Source organism: Gorilla gorilla, chromosome 3 (genome assembly GCF_029281585.2).
Source record: "Gorilla gorilla gorilla isolate KB3781 chromosome 3, NHGRI_mGorGor1-v2.1_pri, whole genome shotgun sequence".
Taxonomy (NCBI): domain Eukaryota; kingdom Metazoa; phylum Chordata; class Mammalia; order Primates; family Hominidae; genus Gorilla; species Gorilla gorilla.
Window position 1 is genome coordinate 103,065,244 of NC_073227.2, and position 14,558 is coordinate 103,079,801.

The following is a 14,558-nucleotide window of genomic DNA, read 5'->3' on the forward strand; positions in this document are numbered from 1 at the left end:
CCAAAATACACTACTCTGGTGTAAGGATTATTTTGAGCTGAAAGCAATTGAAAAGAAGCAGATACAAGAAGAGCTCTCTGCCCTCCCCTTATTTGCCTAAAAGCAGGACACAAATTTACAAAGGCAAAAGGGTCTTCCTCCCCTCTTTATAAGGAAAAGCAAAGGATGACCATGCAAGACAAAGTTAGACCCCTAGCAGCCTTAAGACATCAAAGGAGTCTACATAACAAGCCTTACTAACTACCCTTTATCAATTTGCCTTCCCTCCGGACTCAAAGTCCTTTCCGTTTGTCCTGTCACTTCCTTATAAATTTACTGTTCTTTGTTGAAAATCGTCTGTAAGCCTGAATGCAAAGTCACCTCCTTGAGAATTACTCGTTTCCTGGTTATCTCCCATGTATACCTGAGGCATATATGTCAATAAATTTCGATTTGTTTTTCTCTTGCTAGTCTGTCTTTTGCTGCAGGGGGTCCTTCCCTGCTAAAAACGACAAAGGGTGGAGAGAAAATTATTTTTTCTCCCTCTACAGAGTCTACAGTAATTTGAGTATAGCTAAAAAACGCTAATGACTCACCCACTCTTCAATTGCTACACAGCCAAACAATGGATTTGGGGGTGAGAGGTAGAAGGGGGAGATATGTAGGCATTATTCACACTTCCTAATAAATATCTCCTTTTGCTAACAGAGACTCCAGGGCAAAACAAATGTTTCTGGAGACACTCAAGTGAGTCATAGGCTGAGAATAGAGATGAGCTTTATTGTAACCATCTGCAAAAGCTTCTTATGAACCTATTAGAGGGGTGGGTTGATAAACTACTCCACGGGACAATTACATTTTAGAAATTCATTTTTTTAAAAAAGATATTCATTTCTAACTTCATGCATGGAAGTTTGAAAGTAAGAATATTTTCCATTATCTACCCCTGCCTAAAGAATAGTAAGTTGGTTAGGGTACTGGAGGAAATTACAGCTGTTCCTTTCAGTTATGAAAGGGAGAAGGGTAGAGACCTGGTCTTTGTTTTCTTACACAATGGGTGGTCCAGGCTGTAAGTGATTAATTACTTGCTTAATAAATGCTTTTTGATGTTAAGGAGGAGGGTGCTATTAGAGACGGCCTTTCCAATTTAGGTCATAGGCTGCATTTGTAAGCCACTGTCTCTTCAGAGAACCAAGCTAAAACCAACACAGCCCAAATAGCCAAGTGTGTGATAATGTTGATAGAATAGGTAGTGATATAGGAAGAAAATAAATTTAAACCTGATTTCTAAACTCTATTCATGTCTTGTTTCATTTTCAAGCTCATTGATATTTGATTTTTTTTCTCTATTTAAGAGGCAATCTTCGGCCAGGCGCAGTGGCTCATGCTTGTAATCCCAGCACTTTGGGAAGCCGAGGTGGGCGGATCACCTGAGGTCAGGAGTTCGAGACCAGCCTGGCCAACATGGTGAAACTACTAAAAATATAAAAATTAGCTCGGCATGGTGGTGCATGTCTGTAGTCCCAGTTACTGGGGAGGCTGAGGCAGGAGAATCGCTTGAACCCAGAAGGCAGAGGTTGCAGTGAGCCGAGATCGCACCATTGCACTCCAGCCTGGGGGACAAGAGCGAGACTTTGCCTTAAAAAAAAAAAAAAAAAAAAAAGGCAATCTTCAAAAACTTCCCAACAGCCACCAGGAGCAACATAGATCAAGCACTTACCTTAAGTAGGCATTTTACATGCCTTGTTTTACACAATGGCTATGCCACAGTCCCACTCTACACATTTTTCTGACATCTGCCCTTTAAAATAAGGTTTTCCGTCCACTCCGGCCAAAAGCTATTGTTTTGTTTCACACAGTTAGCTCCCTCCTCCTAAGCAAGATCTTTGTTCCTAGATTGTTTGTGCAAATAAAAAGTACCTGCTGTGTGAGGTTAAGTGAGGATGCACTGGCCTTATAAATGCTCCCTTTTGAAGCAAAATCTGAGGCAAGAGAACAGAAATCCTGTTAGGACTTCATCAGTGAGATTCTGTGTCACTTGAAAGATGTGGAAAATGACCAACCAAGAAAACGATCAGTCTGGGGAAAGTATGTCACCATGGAGAATCTTGGTAAAGAACACATTCTAAGTCACTGGTTTCCCTTTTTTTTTTTTTTCTTTTAATTCAGTTCCAGGAACCCTCCCACAAGGGTGTTTAAAAATTCCCTGTGCCCAGAGTAACCTACCGCTCTACTGGGAAGAGCACACTGAAATGTAAAACACAGGAGCCAGACCTTTCCAGGGAATGGAGGCAACACCAAGGAAGGCCTTGGAAGAGGTGTTGGCTGTCTCAGCAGCCACGCCCTCCGCTTCCTTTGAGCCAGAGCCTCTGTTTCATTTGGCTCTTTTGCCCTTGCCTCATGTGACTCAGTGGCTGCTGTGGTCTGAATGTTTGCCTTCCCTCCAAAATTCCTATGTTGAAATCCTTACCCTCAAGGTGTTGGTATTAGGAGGTGGGGCTTTGGGGAGGTAATTAGGTCATGAGGATGGAACCATCAGGAATGGGATTGGTGCCCTCTAAGGCACTAAGAAAAGGCTGGTGGGCTAGACTCAGTGACTCATGCCTGTAAGCCCAACACTTTGGGAGGCTGAAGTGGAAGGATCATTTGAGGCTAGGAGTTTGAGACCAGCCTGGACAACATAAAAAGACCCTCGTTCTCTACAAAAATAATAACGTAAAAAATTAACCAGGTCTGGTAGCGTGCCCCTGTAGTCCTAGCTACTTGGGAGGCTGGGGTAGAAGGATCCCTTGAGTTCAGGAGTTCGTGGTTAGAGTAAGCTGTGAGTGCACCACTGTACTCCAGCCTAGGCGACAGAACAAGACCCTGTCAAACAATCAGTCAATCAATCAATACTTTTTAAAAAGGCTGGAGAGAGAGGAGACCCTTCACCCCTTTTGCCATGTGAAGACACAGAAAGAAGGCACCATATATGAATAAGGAAGTGGGTCCTTACCAGATGCCAGTCTACCAATGCATTGTTCATGGACTTCCCAGCCTCCAGAACTCAGAAATAAATTTCTTCCATTTAAAAGCCACCCAGTTTGTGGTATTCTGTTATAGTATCCTCAACAGATGAAGAAAGTGTCCAACCCTGATCAGGCTGAACCACCCATAGTAATCCATCTCCTTCCCAATGACTGGTTTACCAAGGGACACATGATACAATCCTACAAGTGAGACTTTTTTTAAAATCTTTTTTATGACAGTCTTGCTCCGTCACCCAGGCTGGAGTGCAGTGGCATGATCTTGGCTCACTGCAACCTCTGCTTCCTGGGTTCAAGCAATTCTCGTGCTTTAGCCTCCCGAGTAACTGGGATTACAAGTGTTCACGATCACTCCCAGCTAATTTTTGTATTTTTAGTAGAGAAGGGGTTTCGTTATGTTGGCCAGGCTGGTCTGGAACTCCTGGCCTCAAGTGATCCACCCACCTCAGTCTCCCAAAATGGTGGGGTTACAGGCATGAGCCATTGTGCCCAGCTACAAGTGAGATTTAAGAGGACACCAGCTGTGAGGTAACCAGGAAAGATTTTGTCTCTGATAAAATGAAACTTAACGGAGGAGCAGCCTCTTTCTCCTTCCATAGGACATTGACTCCATGTGCTGCCCAGAACTCTGGCAGCCACCTTGTAACCATGAGGAAAACTGAACGCAACAAGCCACCATGGCAGAAAACAAACCTGCTATTTGATGGCATTTCTGGGTCATCCTAAAAGTGCCCTATCTCAAGATTTTTTTATCAGTGAAATTAGAAATATTCCTTTTCTTTTAAGCCATTTGAAGCTGAATTTTGTGATACCTGCAGCCAAAAGCATCTTAATACAATTTGCTACACAAGTTTGTAGAAGGCAGCCCTCCCCTCAGGCCTCCCCACTGTTGCCAGTTCATCTGTTAAATAGACAAGCTGGATTCCCAAGGGCCATGCACAGAGTCTCCTTGCTATTTTTCCTCAGCTCTATTCATGAAAATAAAATTAATTTTCTAGTCCATGAATTAAACATTGCTGCTGCCGGCTGAAAGATTTTAACAACAGCCTTTTGTTGACAAGAGAAGCAGGATCCCGACATGTTCTAAAATAAGCTACAAGGAGTCAGAAGGGTAGGAGGTGAAGCAAAGGGGAGGAGGCCATCAAAAGGAAAAACTGCAAAATCCCACTCAAGTCCAGCTTCTCTAAATGGTCAGCCTGTGGTTGAACTTGTGTGCAGATGAATCACCTGGAGATGTCGTTAAAATGCAGATAGTGATTCCGTGGGGTCGGTGAGGTCTGAGATTTGTTTTCTCTAACAAGCTCCCAGGTGATGCTGATGCTGGCGGTCCGAGGACCACACTTTGAGTAGCAAGGCCCTTAAGGCTCAGGCAACTGCAGCTGTAAGACTGTCTGCATGTTTGTTCTAAAGCTCTGGAATGTCTACAGAGAGAAACCTGCAGCCTGCCAGGACCCACAGAGCCCTCCAACCTTTCTAGTAAGCAGCAGGCCCTGCAGTAGCCCCAACACCTGCAAAAATGGGCAGCGAGATATGAAGGAGGGCAGATCCATCTTCCCTGGAATGTGGGTTCGTGGCAATCAGCTGCTAAAGAAAGAATGAGGGGGAATGGGAACAACCCCCTCTCCACACATGTACCTTTTAGAAGCAGTGGAAAGAGTACAGGTCAAAGGAAGGAAGGGGAAGGAGGACGGGCTCTGGGTTTGGTCTGAGTTTGTGATAGCCTTAGGGGTTTGTTGTTGTTGTTGTTGTTAGTGTATTTGTTTGTTAGTAATTTTTCCCCCAGGACTGAGTCTGAGTCTGTGAAATCAAATGCCCAACTGAGACTTTATTCCAAGCCTCCCCTCAGCTCCATGCAGCCTGAGGCAGGCACTCAGCCCCACTTCAAGCCCACTAAAGAGTCAGGGACACTCACACCCAATGAGATGTTTGTCCCAGTGTCTTTCCTGAATAACTTCACACATCCCACCGACAAGTGCTGGTCTAGAAATTGGGCTTGAGACTGTTCCTCCACACTAGAAATCACTGTTATGCGCGATGGGCTGAGAGGAGGAGGTGAGAGCCAATGGGAAGGCTGCAGGGAGCCCTGGGCAGCCTCTCTTTCCACAAACCAGATGAGGTCTGCTAAATCTTTTCACCACTGAGCAGAGACCTCCAGCACGTCTCCCTCTCCACGTTATGTTCCTCTCTCTCCACTCTACTCACCAGCCACGCTGAACAATTGAGTTCTTGAGCTGCCCTGCCCTGTCTCTCTTTCTCAGGACCTTTGCTCAGGTTGTGATGCCAGCTCACCCAGCCTCTCCACGACCAGCCCTACACCTCCTGCCATGCTCCACTTGGCTCCTACCTTTGGGGAGCCTCCCAATTCCCCCTAAGCTGGCACTGATTCTCGGCCCCACGGCACTTGAGAATGGATGGTGTCTTGAGGGGTGTCACCTGTGCACCTATTTCTCCAACTGGCCTGTAAGTGCAATGAAGTCAAGGATGGTGCCAGCGCTTGGCAGGTAATGAGTAAGTAATAAATATTGTTGAATAAGGAAACTGAATAATGGTTCTCAGCCCGCTGTGCATTAGAAACACCTGAATAGCTTAAAATAAAGAAAAAAAAAGCCAGGGCATCTCTTTTAGACATTCCAATTCATCAGGCCTAGGTAAAGAAAGGCCCAGGCTTCTGACAATTTTAATCACCACCCAAGTGATTCTGATGTGCCACCATTTCTGACAATCACTGGAACTCAAAAAATGATTCGTGGGCTGGGTGTGGTGGCTCATGCCTGTAATCCCAGCACTTTGGGAAGCTGAGGTGGGTGGATCGTGAGGTCAGGAGACTGAGACCATCCTGGCCAACACGGTGAAACCCCATCTCTACTAAAAATAAAAAAAAATTAGCCGGGTGTGGTGGCATGCACCTGTAGTCCCAGCTACTCAGGAGGCTGAGGCAGGAGAATCACTTGAACCAGGGAGATGGAGGTTGCAGTGACCCGAGATCGTGCCACTGCACTCCAGCCTAGGAGACAGAGCAAGACTCCATCTCAAAAAAAAAAAGATTAGTGGATGAATGAATATGTACCTGCATGCATTACTGTGAGGATCTCTCTCATGGCCATTCACACATGTAATGAACAAACAATGGGCATTTGTGAGGGAAAACAGCTCACAACAGGTACCTGTTGTTGTGGCCACCAATCCATTGCCAGGGGAAATAAAATTGGAAAAGAAAAAAAAAACTGCCTTTACCCAGGACCAGGGCTTCCTGATAACCACGGGGCTTTCTTTATCCAGCGGGCTGGCTGGACTGTCTCGCTCTCCAAAGGAAGAGCTGAACAGAGGGAATGAGCGAAGTGAAACACTAAGGAAACGTGTGGATGGAAAAGGAAGGCTAACATTTACTCTGTGCTGGCTTCCAGGCAAGCTCCTTACTGCATTCATTTGATTCCAGGTACAGCCTAATGCTGGTTGTACTCTTGTTACACCCAAGGTTGTGGCACTTCCAAAGAAACATGGGACAGAGGAATGGGTAGACTGTGTTCCAGAGACTACAGAATTTCAAAATAAATGTTCAATGAAAAAAAAATGCTACTCAAAGACACTTTTATAGATCCTTAAAACAACAACAACAACAACAACAACAAAACCACGGCTGTGTCACCCTTTTGCAAATCACTGACTTTTTCCAAGCAACTATTATAATTTTATGCCACACACAAAACTAGGTAAAGTGAAAACTAAATTATAGCAAGGTCATGACTAAATATTTGGATTTAAAAGCTGTGCCTGGCCGGGCACGGTGGCTCACACCTATAATCCCAGCACTTTGGTAGGCCGAGGCGGGCGGATCACCTGAGGTCGGGAGTTTGAGACCAGCCTGACCAACATGAAGAAACCCTGTCTCTACTAAAAATACAAAATTGGCCAGGCATGGTGGTGCAAGCCTGTAATCCCAGCTACTCGGGAGGCTGAGGCAGGAGAGTCGCTTGAACCCGGGAGGCAGAGGTTACAGTGAGCTGAGATTGCACCACTGCACTTGCACTCCAGCCTGGGTAACAAGAACAAAACTCCATCTCGAAAAAAAAAGCTGTGCCTTACATTTGAGTCACAAGTACTCCAAGTCGGAGACAGACCAGTAAGCCAGTGCAGGTTTCATGACCAGGCCCCTACCTTGGGAGGTAATAATAGTAGATAGCATTGAGTGTCTACTCTTTAGCAAGCCCTTTAGCATATGCCCTATCCAGGCACCGTGGCTCAGGCCTGTAATCCCAGCACTTTGGGAGGCCAAAGCAGGAGGATCGCTGGATCCCAGGAGTTCAAGACCAGCCCTGGCAACATAGTGAGACCCCCATCTCTACAAAAAACAAACAAACAAACAAAAAACAGCTGGATGCAGTGGCACACATCTCTAGCCCTGGCTACTTGGGAGGCTGAGGTGGGAGGATCACTTGAACCCAGGAGGTTGAGGCTGCAGTGAGCCATGATGGCACGGCTGCACTCCGACCCAAGGACAGAGCAAGATCTTGTCTCAAAGAAAATACATATGCCCCAATTCTCAAATAACTGTCTGCTCAGGATTATTGTATCCACTTTACAGATGAGGAAACTGAGGCTCACAAACTGTAAAGAAACGAGTCTGAAGTTGAACTAATTAGCAACGTCAGGATTCGCACTGGTTTCTACTCTGCAGCTCTCTTTCTCATTTCATGGTCACAGTGCCGTCTGCAGTTTGTTTGATCAGTTTGTTTGTTTTAAAATTGAGTTAATAATGTTAACCTCAATCTATGTTCATACTTGTTGGGGCTATTAGAGCCAGCAAAAGCACACTCTATTCTTTCTGGTCTAGCTGCAATCCAGGCTTGGGTAAGGCTCTTAATGCTTGCCCATTTGTTAAAAATGCAAGAGTTGTAACAACAATGGGCTTGGAATTACAACGTTTGAAAGGAAGAGTCATTCACTTTTCTTAGATTTTTAGTAGTTTAATTGAGCATTAAAGTTTTTTAAATGATGAGTCAAAGGAAGAGGGAGGGAGAAAAGTCAAAACTGAGACTCTAAGAGATTCAAAGAAATGATGTGGCCCTGTTTCTGTAGCAATTGTAACTGGCTGTGCTCAAAAATCCCAAAGAAAACGCTCAAGACCAGCTGAGCTGTCAGCTGAACAAAAAGATCCCAGCTACAAAACAATGATCTTTTGGAGGAAAATAGGAGGAAGATGGAATGAAAGAGAAGGGCATGAAGGAGGGAGGAAGCACAGAAGGGATTTGTGTTCATCTCTCTTTGGAACGTTGAGAAAGAGCCCTTATTTCCAAAGCCAAATCGATCTTTTCTATGCAAGACAGGCTGTGAAGCCAAGTTCTGTGCCATCTTTGTGGAATTTATTGCGCTGCCGGAAGACTTTTTTTTCTTCTGCTAAAGGAAAGGGGCCAGTATTAGGACCAATAATGATGACAGTGAATAATTAACACCAACCAAGAGCCAGGCACTGTGCTCAGTGATTTACACATATCATCTAATTTGATTCTCACAACTTTAGGAACAAACAGTATTAATATACCCATTTTAAAGGTGAGAAAACTGCTTCAGAGATGTAAATTTGTCCAAGGCCATTCAGCTGGTAAGTAAGTAGAAGAGCAGGGATTCACATTCAGATCTGCCTGTCTACTGAGCCTTGCTTACTCTAGAAAACCTTGGGGCAAGACAGAAGTCCATGACCATGCATTCTTGGGGCTCCTCAACAACCTGAGGGACTTGATGGAAAAGAAGCACAACCCAATGAAGACATCAGGACCAGATACAGACTACCCGATGCCCTACGGAAGACAGCTCATCTTTGGGCAAATTTCAGAATGTGACTGGTGGACCAGTGCCTTCCAAGCCCCAGCTTCTACTGACCATCCCATCACCCCACACTGCCTTGTTAATCTCCACCACTTCTCAGTTTCCTTGCCATATGCTGAATCCCACTCAGGATGGTACAGATGCTCCAAGAACCCAGCAGGGCACCAGAGAACGCTATATCTGCCTTAACAATGGTCACGTTTGCACCAAGACAGGATAGAAGGATGGCTGATCTATCAAAGGAAACAGGGAAAATTACTGCTTTGCATGCCTGGTGCTGTCACTGAAGTTATCTCATGAGGAAAAGAGTCATGATGTCACTATGGGACACATTTAGGGGACTCGGATGACATTTAGGGAAAAAACAGAAAAGGTCTTGATGTTTCTGGGAGCCAACAGCCAGATGTCTGGAGGCCATCAGGGGAGGCTCCGCTGGGAAGCAGCCCCAGGACTCACACGTCCACACAGTAACTGCAAGGCCTCACTCCCTGCTCTACCCATCTTGGGATTCAGGGCATTGACTAACTGTCCCTTTGGCCAGAAACTCTCAAGCAGGCATTTTTGTGAGCTCAAGCCTTCAGATGCAGGTTTTTCCTCTAGTTGGAGTTTGCATTCTGTCCATTTTTTTTTTTTTTTTTTTTTTTTTTTTTTTTTTGAGACGGAGTCTCACTCTGTCGCCTAGGCTGGAGCGCAGTGGCGCAATCTCAGCTCCCTGAAAGCTCCACCTCCCAGGTTCACGCCATTCTCCTGCCTCAGCCTCCCGAGTAGCTGGGACTACAGGCGCCCACCACCACGCCCGGCTAATTTTTGTATTTTTTTTAGTAGAGATGGGGTTTCACCGTGTTAGCGAGGATGGTCTCGATCTCCTGACCTTGTGATCAGCCCGCCTCGGCCTCCCAAACTGCTGGGATTATAGGCGTGAGCCACCATGCCCGGCCGCTTTCTGTCCTTGAAAGTCATGAACGCATTGCTGAGGACCTGGGGGCACCAAGAGCATTCTGTCCTGACAGCCTGCCCACTCATAAAACGAAAAGGATAAAAAGGGAAAACAACATGCTCTGGCCCCAAGGAGAACTAACAACTTGATGAACTAACAATTTCACGGATGACATTTTACCACCACACAAATTACTCTCTGCACACTGCACATCCAACACATCCCCTGCTGGGTGCACTGCATAGATGCCTCTTGTTTCCAGCACAACCTCATCTGGTGTGGAGGGTGGCAAGCAATGGACAGGCTAAGCCTATTTCCTCTACAAGTCAGGTCCTTGAAGTGCATGAGCAGCCCACTGGGGCATGAACTTGGCCCTAATGCTACACATAACCAGTAGGGAGGTGGTGAAAAAGGGCCTTCAGTGGGGGGAAATTTGTGGATCAAGGCACCAGGGCTTTCACTGAAAATAACCCTGAGTCAGTGGTCTGCCTCGTCCCTCTGCTTACTATGTAGCCTAGCCATCAGCACAGCTGATCTTAGCTGGTCTCTGATTGTCCCTCATTTCTTCCCTCAAAAGCTATTCATGAGACTGGGTACAGTGGCTCACGCCTGTAATCCCAGTACTTTGGGAGGACTGCTTGAGCCCAGGAATTCAAGACCGGCCTGGGCAACATGGTGAGACCCCCATCTCTACAAAAAAATGAAAAAGAAAATAGCCAGGTGTGGTGGTGCACACCTGTAGTCCCAGCTACTTCGGAGGCTGCGGTGGGAGCATTGCTTGAGCCCAGGAGACTGAGACTGCAGTGAGCTATGATCGTGCCACTGCACTCCAGCAAGACCCTGTCTCACAAAAAAAAAAAAAAAAAAACAGCAGAAGCAGTAGCTATTCATCAGATAAGACCCATTGTTTGGACTGTTTCTAAGTCACAATTTTGGACCTTAAAACTCTAATATCTACCATTGTCTGCTATATTTTTTTTTTAGGGAGGCAATGAAGGTGGGGAGAGAATTAAGACTTACGGGCCGGGTGCAGTGGCTCACGCCTGTAATTCCAGCAGTTTGGGAGGCCGAGGTGGGTGGATCACGAGGTCAGGAGATTGAGACCATCCTGGCTAACACGGTGAAACCCCATCTCTACTAAAAATACAAAAAATTAGCCGGGCGTGGTGGCGGGCACCTGTAATCCCAACTACTTGAGAGGCTGAAGCAGGAGAATGGCGTGAACCCAGGAGGCGGAGCTTGCAGTGAGCCGAGATCGCGCCACTGCACTCCAGCCTGGGCGACAGAGCAAGACTCTGTCTCAAAAAAAAAAAAAAAGACTTAGGAAATAGCAGATGAAGCACAGGCAGAATTTATCCAGGGAGGTATAGAATGGGGTTTGGGATATGAGTCACAAAGGGGAAACCAGATTCCTTCAGTGTGTTAACTTCTCTAAGGAAGCTAGAGGACACTGGGGCCTGGGAGGTGTCCTCTAAGCCAAGATCTTTCAGAACAAAGGTTCTATCTTCACCACAGAGAGCGGTCCGGAAAGGGCAGAGGTGACCTGGCAAACTTGGAGAGAGGGGCCTTGTCCTTGTGGCTCCTGGTCCAGTGCCAGGGTTTTGGGGCTCAGAGGCTGTAAGAAGTGGAGCCAGTGAGTCCTAGGCATGTAAGATAATATTTTAAGCGCTCACTTTTCCCTGAGCACTCTCTGAACACCACAGCTATTAAAGATAAGCCTCAATCCCCTAGAGGCCAGCAGGCTCTTAGGACTAAGCCCAGCCCTGCCTCTGGAAGCAGGGGGGAGAGAGGAGCTTGTTGGAGAACTCTGGGCAATCAGGGCTTTGGTTGGCAGTGTGGGAGTGTGTTCATGAAGCAACAGCAGAACATCATACAGTCCACAGCCAGTTGGAGAATTAAACCAACACATAAAGGTGATGGTGAAAAGGACACAGAAATGAGGAGGTGCACTGAGAGAAGGAAAGATGAAGCAGGAGATTTCCCAGAGCTTTGGGGAGACTTTAAAGGCTTTAGGGATCCCCAAAGATCCTACCTCTCTCACCATCCGTCAACTCTGCTATGCCCTCCCTGAGCCACAGCCCCTAAGAGGTACCCACTTCTGGATGGGTTTACTTCCAAGAGCAGGGACTGCAGGATTTCAAGGGAAGGCTTGGAACCATAGTGGCCCCATTATCTACCTAGGCATTTGCAGCTGGCACCATGCCAAAAAAGCCCTGTAGAAAGAGGTCTTATTTTCTTCCTTCCTCTTCCCCTCTGGAAATAAAAGCAAGTTGTGTTTCTCCTGCCCGCCCCTAGAGATCAGGGAAACGGGAGCTGGAAGGGCATCTTGGATTACCTCCTCAAATTCTCACTCAGCATATCAATGCCTGTGCCTTTTGTCCTGGCTACTGCCGCTTCAGTAAAGGAGGCCAAAACCAGTTATTGCGGCCAGGGCGGCTGCGAAGTGGTTCAAAGATCAACGACTGGGGTCGTGTAGGGTGGGCACGCAGTCCCTGGGGCCCAGGGGAAGGGGAATGGTGGTCGGCGCCCGGGCTCCCTTCCCTACTGGCAGGAGTGGGGGTGCACGGAAGGAGGGTACCAGGAGAGCCACAGGTTCCCACTGGCCAAATGGGAACAGGGTTTGGAGAAGGCTCTGCACAGCCACAGTCGGAGCTTCGTGCTAGGGTCAGACCGCTCTCGCCATGGGCTCGGTTTGCTCACCGAGAAACTTCACCGAGAACTGCAAATGGGCATAGAAGATTGCGGAGGGGGCAGGGACAGGGGCCTTGGAGAGGCAAGAGGGGAACCGGTATCTTCCATCTGGTGCGCGTAAACCAAGACTCTATCCTGTGCCGGGTCTCTCCTCCCCGGTCCAACTCCCTTACTTGTCCTCATCTCTGTCCCCAAGGTCCGTGGCCCGCGGAGGTGATGGGGGGGATAGGAGAGCCCCAGGGACTGCAGAGGTGACACAATCGCCCGCCCGTCCTCCCTCGCTGGGAGCCGATTCAACCTGTGCCGAGCCTCTCCCTTCGCGCGCCTCTGCGCACAGCGGTGGCGCCGCAGGACTCCGGGTCCCCCCCGGCTCTCCATCGGGAAGCCGGCAAATGCGCTTCCTCAGGCAGACCGCGGCTGGGTGGGGCGGGGGGGGGGGGGCGGAAGTTGAAATACTGGGACAGAAACACCTGCCCGTCCCAAGGGACGGAGAACTGGATGCCAAGGGGGCCGCGGCGCGCAGCGGGAGACGAGGGGAGACCGGGGGTCGCTGCGCACCGCCCGCAGCCGAGGGGCGGGCGGCGACCTCGCGCGCCCCAGCGCGGCCTGGCCACGGAGGCCGGGGCGCAGGGGGCGCCGGCAGGACTTACCCCAGAGCAGAGTGAGTGGCTTGGCTTTGGGGATGAGCACCAGGGAGTACACGGCCCCCAAGTGGAGCAAGCTCATCAGGACGACATTCCTCCAGACGATGTTCTGCCGCTGCCCGCGCGCGCCTGGCCTCTCCGGGCAGCCGCCGCCCTCAGAGCTTTCGAGCCCGGCACGGATTTCTTCCTTGGCGTCGCAGAAAGGGATCTTCCCCGCGTCGGTGGCCGGGCCTGGCATGGCTGGGCGAGGTGGGCGCCCGCAGCAGCGGCAGGCAGGCAGGCAGGCGCTCTGCCCGAGCGGAGCTCGAGGGTGGGGGCGGGGGCTTCTGCCTTTTAAGGAGGAATTCTCCGCACGTCCTGTCCCCTCCTTCCAGCCCTTCTCCCGGGCTCCTGCGCTCTTCCCCAGGGTCTTAGCGTGGCCTAGGGATGCAGATCTTGGCGGCCGGCGTCTGTTGCTGGCGTATCCCCCATATGGCTGCCCGGGCTGAACTCGGCAGCGAGAAAGAGGAGGCGCGCGCGGGGCGGGAGGGGCGCGCGGCCGGGGAGGGGGAGCTGTGGAAATGGAACGGGGCCGGCGACGCTGGAGGGAGCGCTCCGAAGGAGCGCGGAAGAAAGCCCTGCTTAGCTACAGCCAATCAGGAGCGCCCGTGCGGCGCTTATAGACAAAGGCGCCCCCCTTTAGGCTCTTCGGGGCCGAACTGGGGAGCCCGCTGGGCGGGAGTTGGCCGCCTCCGCCCGGGGGCGGGTGGAAGGTGGCTCCCGGGGCAGGGAGCCTGCAGGGCGGCTCACAGCGCTTCTGCTCTTGCGTGTGTGTGACCCCCAAAATGCCTTTTATGGTATTTTTCCAGTCCCCCCCTCCCAAAAAAAAAAACTTCCCGAAACTATCATCCCTTTGAGAAGCCTTTTATTTCTTCTCAAGCCTCAGGCCACCTGGGTTGGAGAATTTTAAATACTTGCTTGGAGTCGCGACCCTAGTTAAGGCCAGACCCACGATGAGAATCAGAAGTCCCTCAGTCTGCCAGTTAGTAGGGCTCCTCGGGCCAGGGGAGGGTTGGAAGGCAGCTGCTGGTTCTTAATTAGGCAGCTGTGGATTACCCAGGCACACAGTAAGTGCTCAGTTGGTGCTTGTGAGGTGATGCACAGATGATTTGGGCCAGTTCGCTGCCCACCCTTTGCCCATCCGCCGCGCCACTCTGTTTATGGTCAATTCTAGCTAATCAGCGCACTTCTGCAACGCCTCCTTAGCTCTCAGTGAGGAACACTACCCTGAAATCAACACCATTGAGAATCGGGCTTTACAAAAAAATCACCCAGAATGTTCCAAGGAAAATTAACCTGTGAAAGATTTGTGTCTGCCCACTTCTCTCCTAGAGCTGATGGTTTAAGAGCTCTCCAGAGAGGACCCTAGTTGCACAGAAAATGGAGGGAGGATTGAGCTGGAAGTGTCTGAAGCAGGTG

The 14,558-nt window shown here is 49.1% G+C and overlaps 1 protein-coding gene across 2 annotated transcripts in view; it reads right to left on the bottom strand.

Annotated features, from left to right (window-relative positions):
* The window catches only part of SCD5 (stearoyl-CoA desaturase 5), a 169,560-nt gene extending 155,230 nt beyond the window's left edge, over nt 1-14,330 (bottom strand). Inside the window, exon 1 of one of the 2 annotated variants that reach the window (XM_019025844.4) lies at nt 13,107-14,330. In XM_019025844.4, coding sequence (XP_018881389.2) covers nt 13,107-13,338 — 232 coding nt within the window. In that variant the 5' untranslated portion in view covers nt 13,339-14,330. The remainder of the gene's footprint in view (nt 1-13,106) is intronic. The other variant, XM_063705369.1, reaches the window with a different exon arrangement.
* Nucleotides 14,331-14,558: the final 228 nt, after the last annotated feature.